Source organism: Haliotis asinina, chromosome 16, assembly GCF_037392515.1.
Source record: "Haliotis asinina isolate JCU_RB_2024 chromosome 16, JCU_Hal_asi_v2, whole genome shotgun sequence".
NCBI lineage: Eukaryota > Metazoa > Mollusca > Gastropoda > Lepetellida > Haliotidae > Haliotis > Haliotis asinina.
The window spans coordinates 2,983,788-3,010,373 of record NC_090295.1 but is presented as its reverse complement, the minus strand read 5'-3'; the positions used below and the strand labels follow the sequence as shown (position 1 = coordinate 3,010,373).

The window sequence follows — 26,586 nt, the reverse complement described above, 5'->3', positions numbered from 1 at the left end:
TAGGGGATTCTGGGTCAGAGTACGTCCCAACAACCTGGGTTTGTCTCCCATAGGGGATTCTGGGTCAGAGTACGTCCCAACAACCTGGGTTTCTCTCCTATAGGGGATTCTGGGTCAGAGTACGTCCCAACAACCTGGGTTTGTCTCCCATAGGGGATTCTGCATCAGAGTAGGCCCCCAAGAACCTGGGTTTGTCTCCCATAGGGGATTCTGGATCAGAGTACGTCCCAACAACCTGGGTTTGTCTCCCATAGGGGATTCTGGGTCAGAGTACGTCCCAACAACCTGGGTTTGTCTCCCATAGGGGATTCTGGGTCAGAGTACGTCCCAACAACCTGGGTTTGTCTCCCACAGGGGATTCTGGGTCAGAGTACGTCCCAACAACCTGGGTTTGTCACCCATAGGGGATTCTGGTTCAGAGTAGGCCCCCAACAACCTGGGTTTGTCTCCCCTAGGGGATTCTGGGTCAGAGTAGGCCCCAACAACCTGGGTTTGTCTCCAATAGGGGATTCTGGGTCAGAGTAGGCCCCAACAACCTGGGTTTGTCTCCCCTATGGGATTCTGGGTCAGAGTAGGCCCCAACAACCTGGGTTTGTCTCCCATAGGGGATTCTGGGTCAGAGTACGTCCCAACAACCTGGGTTTGTCTCCCATAGGGGATTCTGGGTCAGAGTACGTCCCAACAACCTGGGTTTGTCTCCCATTGGGGATTCTGGATCAGAGTACGTCCCAACAACCTGGGTTTGTCACCCATAGGGGATTCTGGATCAGAGTACGTCCCAACAACCTGGGTTTGTCTCCCTAGGGGATTCTGGATCAGAGTACGTCCCAACAACCTGGGTTTGTCTCCCATAGGGGATTCTGGATCAGAGTACGTCCCAACAACCTGGGTTTCTCTCCTATAGGGGATTCCGGGTCAGACTAGGCCCCAAGAACCTGGGTTTGTCACCTGTTGGGGAATCTGGGTCAGACGGCTGGAATATTGCTGGGCATCACAGTAAACAAGCAAACAAACAAACAAACGAAAGCTGAATTTATAGTTGCATGGTTGAAGTAGTTGTTTCAATTGATGTCACATCTTCATCTACAGGACCCTTCACAGTTCACTGGCTCCGAGTGCCGAGTCTATGATGAGGACAACAAATGCCCCCCAGGTAAGATATAAGGTTCTTCTATTAAATACTGACGAAAAATTAATAAGGAAGAATTTGATAGTATTTTATCTCCTCAAACTTTGTTAGGCCACAGTTAAGGCTATTGCCAGTAACTAGTGGTATGCATGGCATTGTAGATACGTTCCTTGGGAATTACAGGCATGTGTAGGTCTTTTCATCCATTAAAGCGTTGTCTTATAGAACCATACTGTGTTTGATCTTGGACTCTTTTCTCAGCCCTTCTTTCATTAACTGTAGTTTTGCCAGTGTATGAGTGAGTGGATGAGCATGGTGTTCCTCTTCATGCAATATTCTTGTAACATCATGGTGGTGCATGGCAATCAAACAATCAGCATGATGGTGGGAAACACTAAGCGGCTTCATGTAGAGAACTGAACCCGGACCTATTGTCAATCCAAGAACAAAAATAACGTTCATGAGATTAACAGCCTTTTAAGGCATTTAGTCACAAGACACAGCTTGATTTATTGCAAAACGTTTTCTTCAGGTCATGAGCTGATTGAGTGTGGTGACAAGTATGCTGGTCTAATGAGATGCAGCCCATGTAAGGAGAACATGTATCAGTGCGACTTCACCACGCCAGAATTTAGCGTCACGTGTCAGCCTCCAACATGTCCAGACTTAGGGACAGGTATGATCAACTTTTAACCAGACAACCAGTTCAGGGTTTTATGCCACACAAAACCGAAATGGTGCCATCAGTTTTGTTCCAAGGCACTTCCAGGGGACAGACTACTAAAACTTATTGGAAATGGGAATTTGTACAAAGTTGTTCCCCTTTTGCAAGGTCAACTCTTGCTTTATAACCTCACTGAAATAATTAACCAGTGTTTGGTCGTTGAAGACTAAAACAAACTTACTATACTAAAACAGACCAGCTGATGCCGTAAATCGCCCCTTACAATTATCATGGAAGGCATATAACCAATTTTACCCCGCATCTGCATTAGTCTAAAGCAAGGGACTGTTTGTAATTATTTTAAGCCCCAATGAGTTCTTGAGAGTATTTATTTGAAATTCATGGTTCACTCTTATGATACTTACCTTCATTTCAGAAACCACCTATAATGTGACATATTTTGAGAACAAGACCTGTCATATATATTGTCTCTGCAATGAAAGAAATGGCTACACTGGTATATCAGGGTCCAGATGCACGAAACACCCTCCCTGTGGCTTGAACAAGGAATTGAAAAATGGCAAGTAAAGTTGTTGTTTATGAACTGAGTGAAGGTTTCAGAGTAATGTTTTGTGCATTTCATTATGAACGGAAACAATCCCTATACCATCTTTCCCTGTGGACTTTGTAGGCGGACATTGTGTATGCACTTTGTACATGTAGATGGTAAGGCCTGTATGCACATGGTAGCTGTGCATGTGAATGTGAGTACTGTTGGTTGTGCTGTATGGGTTGCAAGTGTCAGTGTAGTTTGTGTTCCTACTTACGTTTATGTTTAGGAAGCCAAAGTGGCAAGCAGTTGATCAGGTAATGAGACATATCACACACTGAAGTCAAATGACTACTAAAACATTGTTGCTACTTGGGCAGCTGGCTTAACAATCTGTGACACCCTGTAGTGGTGGTTCGATTAATTGAAATAATCAGATATTGGTTGCTGTCCCTAAACGACCAAGCAATTGATCAGGTTTTCTCAAATTCGAACACAAACAATTTTTTATCACTTGGTTGTGTTAACAATATTTTACCCAATGTTTGTTTTTTCTGTTAATTTCATAAGGACTACAAGCTCGTTCCAAGTCATGATTGAATTAATCTTAAAGAAATTTATGCTCCCTATATACTAGACATCTCTTAAAGATGTGCAATTGCAAATGCATTTTGTGCAATTTGAAAAAAACCCGAAAGACCTACATGTTTTTTATTTATTCTTTGTTCATTAACAAACATAACCAAGGATATTTGATAAATGAGTCTAACCAATTATATTTGATGACTGATCGGTTGTATTGACCCAATCAACAATTATGATATTGTAACCAGTTAACACAAATGTCCTGCCATCCATCTATCAGCCAATTTCATGGTCATGATCAGTGTTCATTAATGAAGATATATCATGAACTCTACATACATGCCCTCCACTGTAGTCTGCTGTTCAGTTTTCGTCAGTTAACCTCACACCAAGTTTTCTTAATTTTTCTATTCTCCAGGCACGTGTGTTGACTGTAGACCAGGGTTCCACAATCCTAACACAGACTATGGACCTTGTGTTGCATATGAGACCATGACTTTATTAGCAAGGTCAGTGTGACATGGATTCTCCAAAAAATGAATAAGCCATTTAGAACTTAAACCTACTGTGATATTTAAGATCCCACCTTTACTACTAGTATACGTAGATACTTCTCATAGCAATTTGGAATAGAATGCTTCTGCTTTTAAAATCAAGCCTTCTTCAATGTAATGATAGAACACTGTCTTAATGATGAAACTCACAGATTTCATACTTGGTAGAATTTTACTTTTTTTGTCTTTTAGCTCACCTATCACTGAATCTACACCTGGGGGAAGTTCTGTCCCCAGTGATCAGGGGTAGGTTCGCAATCATTAGGGACCGTTCATAATATATGACTGGGATGGTGGTGATGATTTTAAGGAGGGGGGTAAACCCATGTTGTGTTGGGGAAGGGGGTTCATTGATTTTCTACATGACAAGCAGGGGTGGGGTGGGTTTTGTGAGTGTCATTTACTTTGCTCATTAATTTAAGGGGGGTTATTCACACTGTACATACAACTTCAATAGAATCATCACCACTCCCCCTAGCCATAAATTATGGACTGTCCCTGATGATGCATGTTCTTTATCAAAATTTCAAAGCTGGATCTGTAAAATATATATTCTGAGGTGTTGGGTGTTGTTTTCCTTTAACTCCTCCTGTATAAGTATTTCTGTATTAAATGTAATATCTTGTACCTTTAGTCTGTATTCACCTGTGAAGGTCCCAGGGTAGAGTAGGCCTTCAGCAACCCAATGCTTGCCATAAAAGGTGACTATGCTTGTCGTAAGAGGCGACTAACGGGATGGAGTGGTCAGGCTCGCTGACTTGGTTGACACATGTCATCGGTTCCCAATTGTGCAGGTCAGTGCTCATGTTGTTGATCACTGGATTGTCTGGTCCAGGCTCAATTATTTACAGACTGCCGCCATATAACTGGAATATTGCGGAGTGCAGCATAAAACTAACCTCACTCACTCACTCATTAGTTTGTACTAGCAGCTCCATCTTTACAGTGTACCATTTTCTACCATTTTTTGGCCTCAGGGAGTCGTTTAGCCTCATGGTTAAGGTGTTTGCTCATCATACTGAGGCTGGGTTCTATTCCCCACATAGGAACAATTTCATATTTTTTATGCGTTTTTTGATGGTTTTAGCAAGATTCAAGCTTCTTCATAGTGCGGGACACCAGAAAGAGGTTCACACATTATATCCATATGGAGAAATGAACCTGGGTTTCCAGTGTAATGGCCATCCCTCAACCTCCTTGTTGTGATATTGCTGAATATTGGTGAAAGACTTACGTCCTAAAACAAAACTAAGCGAGGCATAAACAGGCATAAGCGAGGGGATTATGTTTTGTCTATTATAGTTCTAAGGCCTTAAGGCTAGTCAGGGTTGTAAACTCCTCATGGAGCTCAACATGACATGCAGTATCACACTTCGATTATTCCATACTAGTGCTAGATATTGCTGAATTTACAAACAAACAAAGTTGTTTGCATGTGTCTGAAGTCTGATTCATTACTAAGGCTATAATTCAATCAGAAATTTTAAAAATGGAAAATGTTTTGTTCTTTTCAGGTCAGGGCAAAGTCACATATTTTGGATTTTAGGATTCATCATACTTTTCATTGTTGCGTCAATCATTGCCTGTTGGTGCTGGAGAGGTAAATTTTGATAATGTTATTCTCACTTGCATTACTCACAGCTTAACTCTCAAACATCAGGATTCTGTGGGTTTTCATTAACATCATTCTCTTTCAGGGACCCGTGAAGGTCCCGGGGTAGAATAGGCGTTCAGCAACCCATGCTTGCCATAAAAGGCGACTCAGCTTGTCGTAAGAGGCGACTAACGGGATTGGGTGGTCAGGCTCGCTGACTTGGTTGACACGTGTCATCGGTTCCCAATTGCGCAGATCGATGCTCATGTTGTTGATCACTGGATTGTCTGGTACAGACTCGATTATTTACAGACCGCTGCCATATAGCTGTAATATTGCTGAGTGCGGCGTAAAACTAAACTCACTCACTCTTTCAGGTGAGTGTTTTAAGTATCCATGAAAACTAGCATAATATCTAACAGCAGTGCATTAAAATCACTGCAGATGAAATGTAATTGGTTTACTTTTTTCTATTCAGTCTTTTTAAATTACATAATCATTACAACCATAGCAGTATCTCACACTATGATAACAAATGACATTGTAGGAGAGGGGACGGTTGTACATTTATTTTAATCAAACAATTGATGGCATCTAGACTGTGATGACTGCATTTAATCAGCAGAGATTTTTAGAGACAGGCTACCTTGTTAAACAGGCTACCTTGGGTACTTCCACTCTGTGTTCACGTGACTTGGTGTAAAAACCTTGGAGTCAACTTTTGTGCAGATTTATTCAGTGTTGTCACAACCCCTTGTGTACAGTACACTACCCTGTGCACTTAAAAGAACCCACAAATCCGTTGGTATATGACCAGATGGTGGCCTCATGAATATGTGCAAACACCTGGTTGAGGGCACAGCAGTGTGTATTAAACTGTCCCAGTCTGCCCAACTGTGAATGGTTCCTTGTTAGGATGAGAAAGCCACATGAAGTCAGTGCACCTTGTGGCAATCCTCAGGGGTTGACATTGATAATATTATGTGCCATTGATATTGACATCCTGTGATCGAGGGAAAAACAAAGTGTCCTTGAGCAGCTGAGCTAGATGTTGGCACTATACCAGTGTTCCCCTGCATGTGTGTGTGGTTAAAGTGGTTTGCTTGTGATGTCAAAACCCTGGATTCAATTCCCACATAGGCACAGCTTGAGCAGCCTAGTGTTCCAAGAAATGTGATATTACTGGAATATTACTAAAAGTGGCATCAAATCACTATATCATGTCTATCTATTGTTTCAGGTAGAAGCCAAGCATGCAATATTGCTTGCTGCCACAGTTTGGCCATTCAAAATGGGCAACAGAAGCAAGGTACATGTCTGCATCATGATCCATACTTCCAGGCTCATATTTCAGTAAACCTTGATAAAATTGCTTCAATCTCTAAATATCCCCCCCCCCCCCAGAAAGAGATATTTCATAATTAATATTTTGTTAACTGCAGATGCTGAAGCCCCTGAAAATCCACCTCCCTACACGCCAAATGGTAAGAAAATAACTTATATAGACTTAGACAAGACAAACGTTATTGCTTGAGGATCAACACAATTACTGTTAAGGTTCAAAATTTGCTTTGACAAAAGGTGTACGAAATCCCCTCAGAACCAGCAAAATATAACACTGACAAGTGTGAAACATTTAATATTTTGTATTGAGCAGAGAGCAGGATACAAAGATTCACAATAGAGGTTTCATGTACAATGCAATGAAGTGAAATCTAAAGTAATGAGATTGAGAAACAGTTATTCTGAATATATCACCGTGCACAGTCAGACAACGGTTATGTAGGTCAAGAGTTGATTGAGAGGCAGGCAGACTTATGTACTCTAGTTAATCTCTGTGTGTCCACAGTAACCAGCCTTATATATTTACAGTCACTGATTCCTGAATATTCAAGCACATGTGCCACCATGGCCATAGACGTAGAATTTTAGCGAATCCCGGAAGTAAACACATCACATACTCACGGGATGTAACTCTGAAGCACTACCTTAAAGTCTGCTGCCAAAGTACATATACTATTAGTACTGAACATTTATAATGATCCATAATAACTATCACTCAAAACATGTGACCCAGTTATCACTTACTCAATAATAGAATTTACAGAAAATACATTCTCCTAACAATGTAGGGTCACCTTCCATGTCAGTCTGTCTGTATGAAACGTGAATGTACTCTATCCTCTTCTCCAAAGAAAATGTTCTGTGGAATCCAATAAACTTATACATGGCCTTTCTTAGGACTTTCTTAGGAATAGTGTGCATCTCACATTTAGTTTTTGTATTTTATTGGATTTTTTTTGTAAGTTTAGAGACTTTCTAACTAAGGTACATTTTGCTGAATTTCTCAGTGATGATAGTGAAGTAGGGGATGAAGGGGGTTATGTTATCTACTTCTCCTCAAAAAATACCTGATGGAATTCATTTAGATTACACATGTGCTTTATAGGGACTCTTAAGGTGTGCATCTCATATTTTGATTTTGTTCATCTAGTTTCTTAACTTTGTCACTTCTACACATAGATGTTTGAACTTACTGTAATTGTCTTTGGCTCTATTCATCCTGTTCATCCCATACAACAGGGAGTGTACTTTACCCACTTCGCAAAAAACACTGCACAGAACTCATTTAGCTTACATATGTATTGAGACATGTTTAGAGACATTTAAACATTTGTGGGGTTTCTCTCTGATGGTAGCAAAATAGGGGATTAAGTCTATCCACTTCTCCACAAAAACTGCATAAGAGAATCGATTAAGCTTATACACGTGTTTCACTGGGACTCTCTATTAAGTTTACATCTCATAGTTGCATAGATGTTTATTGAACTTGTTTAGTAGAAATTAATCACCGGAGCACACTCAGTGTAGGGAACACTTCCTACAGCAGCGGGGGCATCTGTGTGTCTGGACAAAATTTGTCATGTCTAAGTATATTTTTTGTATGTATGAAGTTTTAAACTTATCCGAACAAACGTTATACACTTTCCTATCTACTTTTGACACTGGAGGGGGAACTACCTGAAACAATGTTTTTGGTCTATTTGAAGTATTATCCTGTACACACCTTCGCACATTACTGATATAGGACATCAGTGGAAGCTCATGTAGTTCATTAAACCTTCATGCGATTATAAATACAAGACCACAGACAATACATTAATATTACATGGTGGTTACATATAGGATTGCAGTGAAACTGAGTTTAGTTTTACGCCGCACTCAGTAATATTCCAGTTATGTGGTGGCAGTCTGTAAATAATCGAGTATGGACCAGACAATCCAGTGATCAACAGCACGAGCATTGATCCTAGCAATTAGGATACAATAACACATGTCAACCAAGTCAGCAAGTCAGACCTCCATGAGTCCCCAGTTATGACAAGCATGGTTTATACTGAAGATCAATTCTGATCTGGATCTTCACAGGTAGTTTGGGTAACAAAAACAAAGTTGACAGTGTCACTTTATCCTGAAAATGACTAGTGACATATTCCATTTCTGTTATCCCACATTGTAGACAATACACATATTCAGGTACAAGCAGCAGATTTTGGTTTGGTTTGGTGTGCTGTAATGCAGTGTAAGAATCTGGTATACATGTGTCTGGTTTTTGTACCAATCTTCTAAATCATCCTAAAACAGTTTTGTTCATTCAAAATAACAAATTTCATGGGTATTTTTTACCATGTTATTGAATGATGTAAGGTTTGGCCCTTGTCAGTTTCCTATATTATTATCATATCACATATCAAACCGAAATGGACTGAACTGAAGGTAATGTACCGCAATACATACTGTACTGTGGTATGAGGAGACCATTTCAAAGAATATTCAATTCCAGTGATCTCAAGTAAGGAACTGAATTCATGAAGGACAATGATTCAATTCACCAAATACATGAGTGAATGGTAACAACCTTAGCAGATATTTCTGGGAGTGAACCTACTCAGTAACAATTCAGATTCATGCCATCATCTTGTTTGACAGAGTATTATATTAATTCTGTTTATTTTTACAGACAGTCTGTCCTCAGGGACTGGTAGCCATCAGCCAAATGGAATTCCTCCTGCTCCTAGAAATGGCATTCCAGGTGCCGGATCAAATGGAATCAGAGGTGCCAGAACCAATGGAATCCCTGGTGCCAGAACAAATGGAATCCCGGGTGCCAGGACCAATGGAACAAATGGAATCCCGGATGCCAGAACAAATGGAATCCCCGGTGCCAGGACCAATGGAACAAATGGAATCCCGGGTGCCAGAACAAATGGAATCCCGGGTGCCAGAACAAATGGAATCTCGGGTGCCAGAACAAATGGAATCCCGGGTGCCAGAACAAATGGAATCCCGGGTGCCAGAACAAATGGAATCTCGGGTGCCAGAACAAATGGAATCCCGGGTGCCAGAACAAATGGAATCTCGGGTGCCAGAACAAATGGAATCCCAGGTGGCAGAACAAATGGAATCCCAGGTGCCAGAATAAATGGAATCCCTGATGTTCCTGGAAATCAAGTTCCTCATGATAGTGGCTCACATAGTTCTATCTCAGAGAGACCAACTCCTACTGGTACTGGTCATCCGTCCACCAAATCCTTGGCCAGCAGTCCTGGACCACTGACCAGTCAAGGTGACGTGAGTGAGTACTGGTGAATGAGTGGTTTGGTGAATGTTTGGGTGGATGGGTGAGTGTTGGTTGAGATTGTGGGTTGGCAAGTGAATGAGTGGATGAGTGTGGGCGGGCAGGTGTGAGACCAAAATCCTTTTGGCTGGATGAGTGAGACAGTAACTGGTGTTGGGCAACTGAGTGAGTTTGGATGTTAAGTACGTATAATTTGGACAGCCTCTTTGTCACTCTTAGTTATGTAACCGTGTGGTGTTGGCACATCTCCTGGATATCATCTCTTGGATATCATCTCAGGTATCATCTCTTGGATATCATCTCATGGATATCATCTCTTGGATATCATCTCATGGATATCATCTCATGGATATCATCTCAGATATCATCTCCTGGATATCATCTCAGATATCATTTCTCGTTTATCAACCTGTGTATTGCCAGGAAATCGACAAACTGCAAAGGTCATCGTCAAGGTGACCATATTACATACTGCCCAGAAAAGTTTACTTTAGGCAAATGAAAGTAGTGTCGTCTACTGAGAGGGGCAAAAATGTATGATACATCATTATCATGAGTTACCTACAATAAACATTAAGTCTCACTGAATGTTATTTGTTTGTTTGCCTTTTACATTTAATACCTCTTCTATTACGGAACATGCAGATTTATTGTTTGGTTAGCCAGTGAAATGTCACAGGCACAAGCTATTTATCAACTACTTGCAATGTTTCAGATAACTTTCTTCTGTCAGAACCATTGACTTCGGAAGGCGCGAGTTTGAATCTGCAAACACAAGAACTCACATCTACAGACCCTGAACAAACAGGACGTAAGATGCCAATCCCAGCTCAGGATATTGGCACTGGTTCTGGTGACATGAATGATGAGACGGGTGAAGATGGTGACGATGAGAACCAGGGACTGCTGGGAGGGGCTGAATGTGGTCTAGTAGAACTAGACAAGGACAGAGACTTATCACATGTTCCACTTGTACAGTGAATTGTTGCGGAGCTGCATCAGTATGTTGTAGTCAAGGGAGGACACACCCCTGTTAAGTATGGATGATTGTTATCGCTCTGTGGTCAGTATTAATGTTTTCATAACCACATACAGACTTTTTGGTCTTTTATAGGGTATTAATTTTGTTTTGTGAAATGTTCAAATGTTCAAAACAGCACACTAAGTTGAGAAAATTCATGGAACCAATTTCTCCACTATACTATCAAATTATTGTGTTGCTTGTGTTGCTAAAAGAGATAAATATGAGTTTATATGTCAACTTCAGTCACAGTATCTTTGAAGAAATCCGTCTTCAGATTAATGGATTGCCAAAGAAGTTTCACTTCTCAACGTCTAAAAAATTCCTTGCATAGGTTTGTGAATCGCCTAACCTTGGCTCACATGTATATCACTGGAATATTATCAAGGTGACAATCTGTCAGCCATTTTAAGGGGTGTGTCACTGATTTCAATCTGTCTGGAACTGCCCTTTTGGTGGGTCAGGCTTCAGTATGTTGTGTACATGATGCAAACAGATGTTTGGGATTGAGATAGTTGTGCCTTAGGTCATGAACCATTAGTTTCCAATATTTTTAGAAAAACTGTGCAATCTGCTGTATTGTCCTTTTAAATATTTCGAACTTTTCATGTATTTTATGAAACTACTGCTGCAGCGTTATTTTCAAAGTAATCTTTGAAAAGTAATCTTTGAAAATGAAAGCATCAAAAAAGGAAAGTTCTCCGGCAAGAAATATTCAAACCAGGTCGTGAAACATGGTGACAGGATTGTTGACCAACATGATCATTTATTCCATTCTGACAGGAGTCAAGATTTAGTCACTTCAGCAATATTTCAGCAGTGATTCATCAACATCATGACCTTGAGAAAAAAATGAGGGTTACAGAGGTGATACAGTTGATGACCATCTCATTGCCGTTAGCTTCGTAACGATGATAAGTGTATTCATTATTCAAGCCATGATGATATCCCCATGATAATGGATCTTAAGTTGTAATCAATGCTGGAATCTAACAGAGATCTACTGCAGAGTACAAGTCTGTAAATATTATACTTACATTGCTTTGCAATCCCAAGGTCAAAGGTCATGTTGGCGTTTAACAAAAAGGTGAGATGATGGGGTCATATGTGGCCATGGAAGACGTAATTGTCAGAAGTACAGGCAGTTGTGGTGGACACAAGTTTTGTTCCGAGTTCTGGACGAAGTCTCTTTATCAGCAGTAATCATGCTTGAAACTGACTTATGAAGTCATTTTAAAGACAACAAAGTCTTTAAAGTGTATAATATTTTGTAGAACCCTCCCTGTCTCCTCTTTCTCTCCACCCTCCCTGGGGGCAGTGGGGAATATTCCTAGAAGCAGCATAAAACTCACTCACTCACTCACTGTACCCTCCAACAGATACATATCTTTGAATATTGTTGAATTTCTATTTGCAGCTTTGAAATGATTAAGTTTGGAGTATTTATGTCTGTTAGAAATCTTGTTGTATACAGTATAAAGGAAATCCTTTCATATTTTCCATGCTGATGTTAAAGATGCATAATATATTTTTAAATTCAAATCTATTAACAAATTGTACATAATGCTTTAAGAAATTCCAACTTTTATACATTCAGGGAATGAACTTGTCATTTATTGATCTGGATAGTGGGGACTAGGCATTTGTGACTGTATTGTTTCTTCTGGCTAGGATTGTGTTTACTGCTTGACAAGTATTAGAGGAGCCATGCCCGGACAAATGACCCCAATTTGCATATATGGGAAGGCCCTCCAGAACATTCCAAAAATTATCGAAACAGGCTGTTGCCTACAACTTGATAAATTCAGTTTCCTCATGCAAATCGTGTGTGCGGGACATGTGTTGAACAGAAGTGGCAGCGTGTATTGTACATCCTTAATCCCCATTCTACCTCATGCACCTGTATCACCCAAATGTATTCGTCTACATTCCCTGCCCCGCCTACTTGTCGCAAACGTGTTTACTGCACATGCTCACCTAGTACGTGTCAAGCAGTAGTACATGTGGAAACATTGAAAAAGGCTGTTTGAAAGAACTGAACAGACTGTATTTGGTGACATCACCTCTTTACCCATGTTACGTTTCCATGACAACATTTGTCACAAGATAAATTACCATGAATACTTCATTGAATTTAGTCATTTTCAAATACTTACCTTGTCATATGTGTCGAAGTCATGAGCAGAGTGAATCATGGTAATCGTCTGGGTCACGGTCAAGAGAGTGATTGTAACGCGAAGGTGATCACAATCCCCATCATTTAACATAGACGACTGTCATAGCATCAGGTTGTAATTTGCAATTTCTGCTCATGATGATATTTTTTAGATATTTACTTGTGATATTAAACAGTCACAGTGCCTTGTAATATACTCCAAAGAATATTTCAAAGTGTGAAATAAGCAGCTCATATCTGTCTTTCTGCTCGACACTCTCAAAGATAAAATGTCAGACTCACTTCACAGGGACCTAGAAATCCTGTATTTTAAGAATTGAATTAAAATTAGCAGTAATTCCATGGGTTGGGCCGAATCCCTTGCTGTTTGTCCTGTTGGAGCAGAAGATACATGAAGATTTGATGAAATTCATTCATTCCTTTCATTCAGGTTTCACCTGTTGTATTATTACCAGACAGCACATTCTGACTCTCTGACTGCCTAACTGTCTGACATCACTCATCTGACTCTGATTGGTCACATGTTGATCACTCTGACATATGAAGGTTTGGGGTAGAATAGGCCTTCAGCAACCCATGCTTGCCACAAATGGCGACTATGCTTGTTGTAAGAGGCAGTTAATGGGATCGGGTGGTCAGACAAACTGACTTGGTTGACACATGTCATCGTTTCCCAATTGCACCAATCGATGCTCATGCTGCTGATCACTGGATTGTCTGGTCCAGACTTGATTATTTACAGACCGCCACCATATAGCTGGAATATTGCTGTGTGCGGTGTAAACCGAAACTGACTCACTCACTCACTCTGACATATAATTAGATATCCTAAATATTCAGTGTGTACTGAAAACAAATATTTAGATCTGATTTTAATAAACTTTAATCCAGCACCAAAAAGTAACTACAAGTGATTGTGAAGGCAACTTTTGTTCAGGCATTTTTTCGTATAATTTCTAAACACACATTTTTTTCATGTCTCAAATCTAACCTCATTTTGTAGAAAGAAAGAAACAACACATACATGCATGGTGTTGATGCATGAATTTCTTTTGACTGAATAATGTCCAAAGGTGCATAAATACATTAGAAATCATACAATAGATGCTGAATAGACATATTTTGATGCCCCCCCCTCCTAAACATTTCATGTCATTAGGATTGGGTGAATTGATCGCTAATCGGAAATAGGAAATATTATTGATTATTGATATGAAATGTGAGTTATTGAGAATTTTGTAAATTATATGATAGAAAACGTTATCTCACACAATTAACAAATTTAGGAACAAATTTTGAAATTACATTCAGATTGCTGTTTTGTTAATAAGCCAAACAAAAACATGTCACAACTCACCAATGATATGAAATATATTCATTTCTTTCAAACATTTTTTTGAGTTTTGTTCAAATTTCATCTGATGTTTCTTGATAATCAATCAATATTATACGATTACCGGTATTGATCTATATGCTCTAGATCGATAGCCAGCAATTGATGTCATTGCACTGATTTCTTTAAGGTGTTGCTTTGTGGATCTTCCTAAAGTTTCTCAAGGCAGCTCTTTGTGTTGACATCTCTCTACAAACAACCAACTGGCTTGAACAGGTATAAAACTGTGTCATTGTACTTGTATTGGAAGTAAAACATTTTACACAAATCTTATAAAGATCAACGTGAATGGTATTACATCTTTTGGTTTTAAGCTTTGTTAATGTTTTAAGCTTTAAAATTTTCTGGTTCTACAGCATATGTTTTCTATGCAAATACCTCAGAAGATAGAGTTTTAGAAAGGCTTTCATCATTATGCAGTATGAAACAAATTTTTAGTTCAGTTTAGACAGAATTTGGGGTTAATAAGGTTACCTTTACACAGAACAGATAGTACAGGTAACACACAGAACAGGTACTACAGGTAACACACAGAACAGGTAGTACAGGTAAGGGTAAACCAAAGAAATTTCATAATGTTACTGTCTCTATCCAGGTATATGAATGTGGTCAATTGTTTGTAAATTCAGATTAATTAGGTTCTGAGAATGAAGATTTTTATGGATATCAACTTCTTTATTGTGAGCAAACAGCGTTTTCTCACAATAAAGAAGTTGATATCCATAAAAATCTTCTTTCTTATGTATTTCACTTCTAAATGCCTTTCAAAGACTTGAATTAGGTTCTGGGTCGGCAGATTCCACTGTACATGAGTATGTATTTTTCAATACCCTTGATGGTACATCTACACATCAATGGATGCATTTTTTACCACAGATTTGTGTGATGCTATGAACTATGTTTGATACTAGTTGTGTAATGATTGCATTGTATTTCAGTACAAGGGTCACGATGCAATAATTTACAACTGCTTTGTTGTAATGCATACCGGTAACATTATGTACAAATATTGACATAAAAGCATGAATAATAACAGAATCAGTTCAAGAACCAGCTTATGCCGATTCTCTAGAATTTTCTGGTTGGCTATAAACAGCAGAATCTGCAGTTTACCACAAGATTATATGTGTTTCCCATGCGGTGTCATATCTCTGTTGTGTGCAATTTGAAATAAGTGAGTCAAAGTTCAGCTTTACCTGCACAAGGGGAGTCATCATGAACTTTTGAAATCAGTGTAATGTACTGGAATACTAATTTTATTATTTGGATATATACTGGATCGTGACCTCAAAGTATTGTAACATATCTACATACAAACATTGTCATTTTGATGTGTTGCATTTCACATGAGGATGTTTTAAAGTACATATCGTGACCTTAAAGTATTTTGACAATGATGCAATTTTGTGGTTTTAGATTCCTGAGATTTGCTCATGTTTGTTTACTGAGAATCATTATCCATTTATGACAAGAACACATTGTCTTTTATGCATAAGTTTGAAGACTGTCTTGATATCGAAACTCGACATTGCTTGATGTAAACTCATGATTTCGTTGGTCACGTTTATGAAAAATTAAAGTCATAACGGACATTCTGAAGTGTGTGCATATCAGTTTAATGTGACATGAACTTATCGTCATTATGCAACAGATGTGTGGTGTCCATTGGCCTTTATTGGTTTGTAGAGAAACCAAAACACATCAGTGCTTTGTATATATTATCAGTGCTTTGTATATATTAATGAACTTTTTACTTTTTTAGCTTTTACTTACACTTGTACTTTATTTGTGCTTAGAAAGTTTTAGTTAAAAGTAGAAGAATGTGTTGGACGTTAACTGTAAAAGAAATGTCACTTCAGAAAAATAACTCATCAATGTTTCTCAAAAATATTGATGCATATTTCGCGTCTTGTTTTTGACATAAGTCTGTGGCTAAGGTTTTTTTCAGTGGGCAAATTTTCACACAAATGAGGATTTAAGTGGTTCTCCCAAACAATTCAGCCAACAGTACAGACGCTATGAATTCAGATGTTTTTGTTCTAAGTAAGAAATTTGTTCCAGCAAGAGTTTTGTTGTTATGATGACTAGCAACATCGATCAAGTCACCTGCACTCACAACACTGTCAGTTTCAATGTCATGGTAACCATGTCTGTCTGCATGACAACACATGTGCCTTTGCTGATATGGCAACAAGGGACGTTCTGTTTGGTCAGTATCATGCCATGGCCAGCCTTGTCCAAGATTTAAGCCAACTAGACATTTGTGAGGTTCGCTGACTACTAGATGATATGCAACCAGAACCAACAACTGATGATTCATTCACATACTTTACAGGTAAAGCTTTCATCAGCCAACTAGTTCTCTTCTAGAAAAGAATATAACCGACAGCTATGGTGCTCACACAGAAAACCGACTTTAAGTTCTTATCTGTTGTGGTGATACTTGTCCAAACCAAACTTGTCATGATGTTTGTAATGTATGGAAGTCAGAAGTGTAAATTTCAAACACATTTTTAGCGAAGTTGATTTCAATACCTTTGTGATTCGACAAATTTAGTTATGGCGGAAATATTTTGACCATAATATCAATCATTTTTTCTCAGAATCCATCATGATTTTGGTTATTTGATTTTATGGTCAAACTAATATATTTTGAACGCTGAAACTACTACATGCATTTGCAACACTTAGGGGTTGGCATCTCTGGCATTCTACCATACAGTAAAATACTCAAATCTAAGTGGTCAGTCAGAGGTTTCAAATCACAATAACACGGATAGATCAATATTATTACTTAGAATATATACCATTAAGAAAAGTAGGGGATGCTAGTATTCAGTATTGCGATCATGCCACAAGCAATTGCTAATGTTTATGAGAAACTGTAACATATATCCATACAGATGAAACATTTCCAAATTAATGGAAGAAACTGTTACATTTTCCCTTAATACCTCTTCATCATCTGTTTTTTCCTTGGCTTCATCACTGGCATTTGATCAGTCATGTAAATCCAATATCCCTATTTTTTTTCAAATGGTATATATTGCAGTCGAACCTAATTGTGTCAAACTCAACAAGACCAAGGGATGAAATGTTAGACTTATCTGAGTGTTAAAAATGAAAAAGTACCAATACGACCATAAGACAATTTGTTGATAACTTCTGACAGCATTTCATTGAACATTTGCTTTGCACAAATTCATAACGGAGCAATGATGCTATGAAGGTAAATGAATTGTGCGTAAGCTTCCTTTGAAATTTGTAAGTTTAGCTGAGCTACAGATATTTTTATCAAATTCCTAATAAAGAAAATGAAATGTAAGTGTTTGTTATCATTTGTTGGATAGACTTTGTAAACATTTAAATTACTCAAAATAGTAGTGTTGTTATTTACAAGAATCAAAGCCTCTGTGTCTGTAATCACATGTTGAGTTATAGTGTTTGAAGCCCATTTCTGATGTACCCAGCTGTAATTGCTGGAACTTTCCTACAAGCGGTGCGAAAACAAACTCACCCACTCACTCACTCGTTTTTAGAGTGAGTACGTGAGTGTAGTTTTACACAGCAGTACCATGGTGTTAACACCAGAAATGTGTTTTTCACATTGTATTCATGTGGGTAGTCAAACCTGGTCTTCAGTGTGACAAGCAAATGCTTTAACCACAAGGCTACCCCTCTGCCCAGTTTTTAGGGTGAGTTAGGTTCAGCAATAGTATGGATTCCATGTTACCTCATCTTACCAGTTCCACATCAGTGTACCCTGTTTCTGGTTATAATATGATATGTGAAGTGAGAGACCTGTCAACACTGTGGATCTCATGGTTAGGTCTTATTACATAGGCCAGAAAATAATCAATTTGGGACCAGACAAACCAGTGATTGACATTGTAAGCACACACCACACTGGGAACACTGCCACACTATCAACCACAGTGGGAACATCGTTATACATCACAACTGGAAGACTGGGTAGAGGATGTGTGCAAGGCAATACTGTAATCAGTTAATTGATGTGACGTACATGTGAGAGTAAGACTGGGTAGAGGATGTGTGCAAGGCAATACTGTAATCAGTTAACTGATTTGACGTAGACGTGATAGCAAGACTGGGTATAGGATGTGTCCAAGGCAATACTGTAATCAGTTAATTGATGTGACGTACATGTGAGAGTAAGACTGGGTAGAGGATGTGTGCAAGACAATACTGTAATCAGATAACTGATGTGACGTACATGTGAGAGTAAGACTGGGTACAAGATGTGTGCAAGGCAATACTGTAATCAGTTAACTGATTTGAAGTAGATGTGATAGCAAGACTGGGCATAGGATGTGTGCAAGGCCAGACTGTAATCAGGTAACTGATGTGACGTACATGTGAGAGTAAGACTGGGTGTAAGATGTGTGCAAGGCAATACTGTAATCAGTTAACTGATTTGAGGTGTGGGGCGGCCATCTTCACAACTGGAAGACTGGGCATAGGATGTCTGCAAGGCTACAGTGTTACAGTCTGTTAGGGAGGTGTGTGGCAGATGTGATAAGTTGGGGTGTCGGGGTGGTGTGTAGATGTCAGCGAAGATAGCAGTCTAGGGGAGGGGGAGTTGGATGCAAAGACCACGAGCATTGGTGTCAGATTAGTTGATGTGTGCGAATGTGAGAAAGGTGAGTGGACTTTGGGCTTTTGATGTTCACTAAACAGTGAGTCAGGAGGTGAGGTGGGCGTCAATGTCAGGATATTCGGCTGGCACAGTAACATCAAGATGAAAATCTTAATCCCAGTTATTTAGTTTTACTCCACAGTAAGCATCATCCCGCATGTCACGGTGGGAGACACTAGAAATGGACTTCACACACGGTACCCATGTAAGGAACATAGAATCTGGATACTAGACTACTGTACCACCCAACCCGACAACGACGGGTAGCATTCATGTAGTTGGTGCTGCACTGAAAAATAAACAAAAACAAAAAAAAATATAAAGTGGATAAATACCCTGATTACAGCGCTTTTGAGATATTGTAGAGTCTCTAGTGAATGAATGAATGAATGAATGAATGAATTTATTGCAGTGGATGGGCCACAGGTCCATTATACAGTGCATTGTACAACAGGATACAAATACTGATGGAGCGTCACACAGTCGGCAGGTGATGGTCAAGTTAGCCACAGAAACAGACTTCCCTTAACATTCAATAGTACGTGCATTGGCTGGTGGTAAAAGTAGATATACCTTATGTTCTGATGGATATTTCCAACCATATGTTGGTAGTAATGATTGCCCTAATACGTCATAAAATGGGATCTGTAGGACAAGACGTAATTCTGTTTCTACAGCTGCAACAATACATAACGGACATAGGTGTTCCTCTCTTTAACCCCAGTTTCCATCCCATGTCAATCATTAAGCAGCGATTAGAACATCTTAGAAAATGTGCAGAGCGATAGATTTTCACTGATGTACAGATAACTTTCAAAAGCCACCGCCGTTACAACTGACCGATATAAGGATAATTTAGAGCACTGATTTAAACTTTCGAACCACCTATGGTTAACTTATCAACACACCTCTGCTTGAACGATTGAATGAAAGAAGGGATGTTCTTGATCCCTTGATTGGTCCACGCCGACCTAAATCCATATTCAAAGAGCAGAGTCCAACAATCAATACCCTTGGTCGCTATACACTTTTCGTATTGATAAACATGATGTAATATAACATCAATATCTTAATACAGTAATGTAACCCAATACTTAATAATCTGTACATAGTGATGGAATATCGCCCAAGCTCTCCAAGAGCTACGTATGCACTATTAGGAGTTGATCGACTGAGATGTAGCAGGTGTTTACAAAATCTGTTATGGAGAGCCTCAATGTCTGGTGCCGGGTGGAATCCCCAGATTTCACCGCCATATGTAAGCACGGGTAAGATTTCAACATAAAAAATATGAAATAAAACATCAAATGGTACTTTATCAAAATGGATGATCTTAGACTTGAAATACTGCAAGACTTTGAGACCTTGTTGAGCAAGGGTTTCCTGAGTCATTTGTATGTAGTAACCACTTCTAGGGATTTACCATTAATAGCATTTAGCGTTAACCGCTAAATTGTGTTATTGATGGCGTGGCTATACCACGTGCCTTTGTTTATAAATATTACCTTGGCTCGCGCAGCTGCAAACATTACGTCAAATCATGACGTCATCAGTTGTTACGTCATCACAACACGCGACAGATAACGGTGCTTCACTTCTCGCGTCTCCGCCGAACACTACTTACCGTCGCTCACTACCATATTAACATCGATAAGCAGGTTAACGTCGCCAATCTGTAATGGGACCAAAAAGAAGAGCAGCATTACAGCACAGGCTAGTCCCGGCACCTGCAGCTGGAAAGAAACGCAGATCAACAAGGGGTAGCAGTACCATCAGCACATCAAGTCCGCCGGTGGATATTCAAGGGACGACCTTGGGGACGACCTTCGATCCTCCTAGGAACGCTCCAATGCAAGGTAGGTTTAGCTTAGCTTCAGAATTGCATCAGGGAATGAACAATCCCATTCAGATAGACCCAAACTTATTATTAGCTACACCGTCCCTAACACCCGCGCCGGTTACCCAATCCACGGCAGCGCAGCCGGCGGCAGACGCGCACCCCAGTAGTCAGCAGGCGGTAGATGCACGCACAGGGTTTAATCCGGATTTAGATGCATGCACAGTTCCTTCTGCATCAAGCATTCAGGCCACGATACAATGGCTTTCTAATCTAGCTTCGGGTGGGGGATCTTCACAGCGAAGCCTCCCCACGTACAGGCAGGTACCCGATGCCACTGCGGTTAATGCGGGTTTGCCTCAGCTTTCCTACAAAACGAACCACATCGGTGCTCATGTGAAAGATTCGGTCAGGCAAAAAATATGGAACGGCGAGTTCGTAGACTTCCAAACACTCCTCCCTTCTCAAAACGTTGCGCAGGATGGCGATGTACCGTTACAAATGGTTTTTAACCAGGCAGGTCAGGTCATGTTTAAACCGGCAAGTAAACAATCTTCTAAACCCCTCAGTATTGCCTCCTGGACTACGGCCTTCCATATTTTTATGAGTATTTACCTGCAAAAACACCCAGGTGCAGTTCAAGAACTGTTAGGATACGTTGACGCAGTTCGGGGCGCCGCACACAAGTACGGTAATGACTCGTGGTACACCTATGATTATTATTTCCGCCATAAAATGGCTAGAGATCCCACGCATTCCTGGGGAGCCATCGACGGCGATCTGTGGCTCCGTTACATGGTTCACGGTAGGCAGTCCTACAATCTCACAGACACTAAGTCCAGCACTGCTGGTTCCGTCACTGCTGTCACTGATAAGCAAGTCTGCTGGGATTTCAATTTTTCCCAATGTTCAAGATTATCTTGCAAGTACCCCCACAAATGTTCCAAATGCAAAAGTTCAAACCATAGTGCCCGTCAGTGCAATTCTTTTCGTAGCAAACCAACAAACAATGCACAAGTGCAACTCCGAAACAGGGCCAGCTTACCCCCATCTCCCGATGTCGTTAGCTCCGGTACCCATAAAATATAACACACTGATTCCATGGATCGATGCGTACTATGCAGTGTGCTCAAAAGATGCCGATCTATTACGGGTAGGTTTTACCTCAGGTTTTAATTTACAGTTCACTGGTTCGTTCACTCCTAACAACGCTCCCAACCTTAGATCAGCAAGGCAGTTTCCTCAAATTGTCAACACCAAGCTACAAAAAGAAATCTCTCTTGGTCGTATCGCCGGGCCTTTCCCCTCATGCCCGATTCAAAACCTCAAGGTTTCTCCCGTTGGTTTAGTCAAAAAGAAATCAGACACATCAAGTGTCACCACAATCGCGGATAACTACCGTCTTATACACCACCTCTCCCATCCCCGGGGATCGTCCGTAAACGATGGAATTTCCGCGGAATTTTGCTCCGTTCAGTACTCACGATTCGATGAGGCGGTTAGTTTAGTGCAGCAATTAGGCAAGGGAGCTCAGTTAGCAAAATTTGATGTTAAGTCAGCCTTCCGTTTACTACCAGTCCGTCCGGAAGATTTCCACCTGTTAGGTATGTATTTTGAAGGAAATTACTATTTTGACAAATGTCTCCCTTTCGGTTGTTCGATATCATGCGCTCTTTTTGAAACATTTAGCCGTTTCTTGCAGTGGTGCATAACCAAACACACACACAGTGCATCCATCATGCATTACCTAGACGATTTCCTGGTGGGAGGTCGCGCCCAATCAGGCAAATGTAAATACCTGTTAGATTCAAGCATTCAGCTTTTTCGACATTTCGGTATTCCCATAGCCCAGGAAAAAACAGTTCAACCAACCACGACCATCAAATTCCTAGGCATAACCATAGACACTATCTCTATGGAGATTAGGATACCACCTGAAAAAATCAATCACTTGTGTCAAGAAATTGTCGCCTTACTGCAGTCACAAAAGCGCAAACTAAAAGTTCACCAGTTACAATCTTTGTTAGGCAAGCTGTATTTTGTGTGTCGCGCAGTTAGGTGCGGGAGGGCTTTTTGTAGACGCTTGACTGATGCCCTTTGCGGAAACGTCTACCCCTATCATAGAATAAGACTCACTAACGGTATGAAACAGGACCTGCAAGTATGGTTACAGTTCCTGCAGCATTACAATGGCGTATCCGTTTTTCATGATTCTATTTGGCTGTCTGGTCAGCATTTACGTCTTTTCACGGATGCATCTAGCACACACGGCTTCGGGGCGTATTTCCAGGGCAGCTGGACATGTGCGTCCTGGCCCCAAGCGTGGATACAAAAAGGCTACACCAAGGATATGACACTCCTTGAATTATTTCCTATTGTGGTAGCGTTAAAACTGTGGGGAAATTGTTTGAGCAACAAAAAGGTTATGTTCACATGTGACAACCAAGCAGTCGTACATATTATCAACAAGCAGTCATCCAAGAACAAGAGGGTCATGGCACTAGTAAGGTGCTTAGTATTACTCTCCTTGCAGCACAACATAATATTTCACGCCAAGTACATTAGCACGCATGAAAATGCTATAGCTGACGCTCTTTCGCGCTTTCAGTGGCACCGATTTCACCAAATGGCTCCAGACGCGGACCCGACACAGACCAGCTTACCAAGAGACATTTGGGAGATTGTATGACAGAATCTCATATACTTATCGTGTCTTCTTTATCACGCAACACTAGACGCACTTATTACACGGCGCTGCAATGTCTCGAAACGTTTAGGCGCGCGTTTAGTCTACCATTAGGAGGACCCATTTGCCTAGACCAACTTCTGCAATTCATAGGCTACATGTCAATTCAAGGTAAATCCCCTCGTACTGTAAGAGCTTACATTTCAGCCTTATCCACCTGGAATAGACTAAATAACCTTATCAATCACTGTGAACATTTTTTGGTTAGAAAAGCCATCATTGGGATGCACAAGATTAAAGTTAGGAGGGACATACGAAAGCCCATCACATTTCCAGTTCTTCAGCGCATCGTAGGTGTTTTGCCTGCTATCTGCAGATCTTCTTACGAGGCTCAGGTTTTTAAGTCAGCATTTACCTTAGCCTTTTTTGGTTTCCTCAGGGTCAGCGAGTTGGTTTGCAGTTCACAAGCCGACGATTCAAAAAACTTCACTACAAATTAATGATGTTTCATTTTCAGGCGAGGGATTAACCTTGCGCATAAGATTTTCTAAAACCGACCAGTTCGGTAGAGGAACTCTGCTTTCAATTTCTCCTACTGCCTCAGAGCTATGCCCCGTTAGAGCTCTCTCTCTGTATCTCGCGTCCAGACCACGCACTAGCTCACAGCTGTTTGTCCATTTTGACGGCTCACCATTAACGCGCTATCAATTTCAGGCGATTCTCAATAAGTCGCTATCACATGTCGGTTATGACGCGACCCAGTATACATCACATTCTTTCAGAATAGGCGCTGCTACAACTGCGGCGATTAATGGTTTGGATGAAAGTATAATTCAGCAGTATGGTAGATGGACATCTTGTGCATACCAGGGTTATATTAGGATCTAATAAAGTAATCACGCATAATTAACTGATTCTACTTAATATTTACTAGCTTTGCTCTTACCAATTACATTGTAGCAATTTTTTCTGCTGTCCGATCTCTATGTTACAGATCTGGCCTGGGTGATTGGTGACAGCTACATGGCCAGGGCAAAGGGGAGCTTGGAACAACGCTTGCAACGTCTCGGCCGTACACGGTGGCAGGTCCGAGGCGGGAGGCGATGGAGCCACTTCCGAGCTTCGCTTAACAGTCTTTTGGCTTCCGCGTCTAACACCAGTCCCAAATGGCTCGTGATCCACTTAGGCTCGAATGACTTGTCCCAAACGTCCGCCAGGTCCATATATGAAGACATTATGTGTGATTTGCTGTATGCCAAGCTACGTATGCCTGATACGACGCTGGTGTGGTCTTTCATGTTGCCACGGGTTGCGTGGCCGGCTGCTATGGACATCAAAAAGCTTGAACTTTCTCGTAAAAAGCTAAATCGAAGACTCTCAAACAGAATCTATGAGCTTCATGGGATCAGCGTCCGCCACGACCAGTTTGATCCGGTCAAATGTGGCCCGGAACATTACTTGGCGGACGGGGTGCACCTGTCAACCACTGCAATGGACATTTTTGTGCACAATATTGTTAGTGCTTTAACTGCTAATTAACTCGGATAAATAGAAATAACGGCAGTAAGTGAGCACGCGCTTCCATTATTTCCCAGCACAGTGTAAGTCGTTCATGCTGTTCGCGTATCCACTATTTTCTAATATCTATATGTTGCTGTGTGGATGGCCGGCGATTTATATCGCGGTGGCCTGCTTGGGGTGAGAAGCTATCAATCGCTATGCTGCTGGTTGTCCGCTTTCACAGCAGAAACCAAAAAATCGTAATTCCAGCCTGCTTCACAGTAGGTGGAACTCATCGCTCGCTACGCTCACCTCGTCTGCTTGTCACAGCGGAAAGGTGATTATGCATTAATACCATGCTCTCGCTCGCTGCTGCTGCTCCTTCTCACCCCCGTAGCCATCCACACATATTGGCCATTACTCCCAAGATAATATCTTCCTTTTCATTTAAAACGCAAGTCCAGCAATAATAGCATTTAGCGTTAACCGCTAAATTGTGTTATTGATGGCGTGGCTATACCACGTGCCTTTGTTTATAAATATTACCTTGGCTCGCGCAGCTGCAAACATTACGTCAAATCATGACGTCATCAGTTGTTACGTCATCACAACACGCGACAGATAACGGTGCTTCACTTCTCGCGTCTCCGCCGAACACTACTTACCGTCGCTCACTACCATATTAACCCTCCCTCCCTTCCCGTGCTCACTTATTTCCGTTATTTGATTGGGTGTACATTAAATCTAGAAGTATTAACATTGATATTCATTGTACCTTTATTCACTTTGCTGAATTAAAACGTCATAGTGTGTATGGCCTGCTTGGGGTGAGAAGCTATCAATCGCTATGCTGCTGGTTGTCCGCTTTCACAGCAGAAACCAAAAAATCGTAATTCCAGCCTGCTTCACAGTAGGTGGAACTCATCGCTCGCTACGCTCACCTCGTCTGCTTGTCACAGCGGAAAGGTGATTATGCATTAATACCATGCTCTCGCTCGCTGCTGCTGCTCCTTCTCACCCCCGTAGCCATCCACACATATTGGCCATTACTCCCAAGATAATATCTTCCTTTTCATTTAAAACGCAAGTCCAGCAATAAATCTGAACCTCTCATACGGTCTTAAACGGCCCCCTTTCCTGAAGACGATTACATTACTTTTATCATTATTGACAAGGAGTTGCCAGTTATTACAGTACAGGCACAACTTGTCTAGTCTCCTTTACAGTCCTTTAACAGTGCTGTCAATAATAGCAATGTCATCTGTACAAAGTAAGACAAATAACTGAACAACGCCTATTGAGATGCACCACTGACCGTCTTCACTCAAGGATTTGAGAATTATACATGTATATCACACGTTTTTGTGGATATTGATGGGTACATTCCTCGAAGAAGGTATTAGCCTGACATTGCTCCTATAAACTTTAATTTTAATATTTGCATTTTCATTTTTTATTAAGTTGTAGTCTTCAACAGAATTATTGTTTTCGTCGTTAAGTGTAATGATGCAGACGACATACACTAAGGCGTGCGTGCAAATTATGATTCATATAGGCAAACTATGAAATGTTTACATATTACATTCCTGTTATACATCCGC

At 40.6% G+C, this 26,586-nt stretch overlaps 1 protein-coding gene and 1 pseudogene across 1 annotated transcript in view; both read left to right on the top strand.

Moving 5' to 3' along the window:
• LOC137268757 (collagen alpha-2(I) chain-like) overlaps positions 1-10,696 on the top strand; it is a 46,125-nt gene extending 35,429 nt beyond the window's left edge. The window contains exons 3-11 of the mRNA XM_067803337.1: positions 1,090-1,153; positions 1,662-1,805; positions 2,230-2,373; positions 3,347-3,437; positions 4,997-5,082; positions 6,317-6,385; positions 6,519-6,560; positions 9,098-9,703; positions 10,431-10,696. Coding sequence (XP_067659438.1) covers positions 1,090-1,153; positions 1,662-1,805; positions 2,230-2,373; positions 3,347-3,437; positions 4,997-5,082; positions 6,317-6,385; positions 6,519-6,560; positions 9,098-9,703; positions 10,431-10,696 — 1,512 coding nt within the window. The remainder of the gene's footprint in view (positions 1-1,089; positions 1,154-1,661; positions 1,806-2,229; positions 2,374-3,346; positions 3,438-4,996; positions 5,083-6,316; positions 6,386-6,518; positions 6,561-9,097; positions 9,704-10,430) is intronic.
• Positions 10,697-20,396: 9,700 nt separating this feature from the next.
• On the top strand, positions 20,397-26,073 carry LOC137268755 (uncharacterized; annotated as a pseudogene).
• The last annotated feature ends 513 nt before the right edge of the window (positions 26,074-26,586 follow it).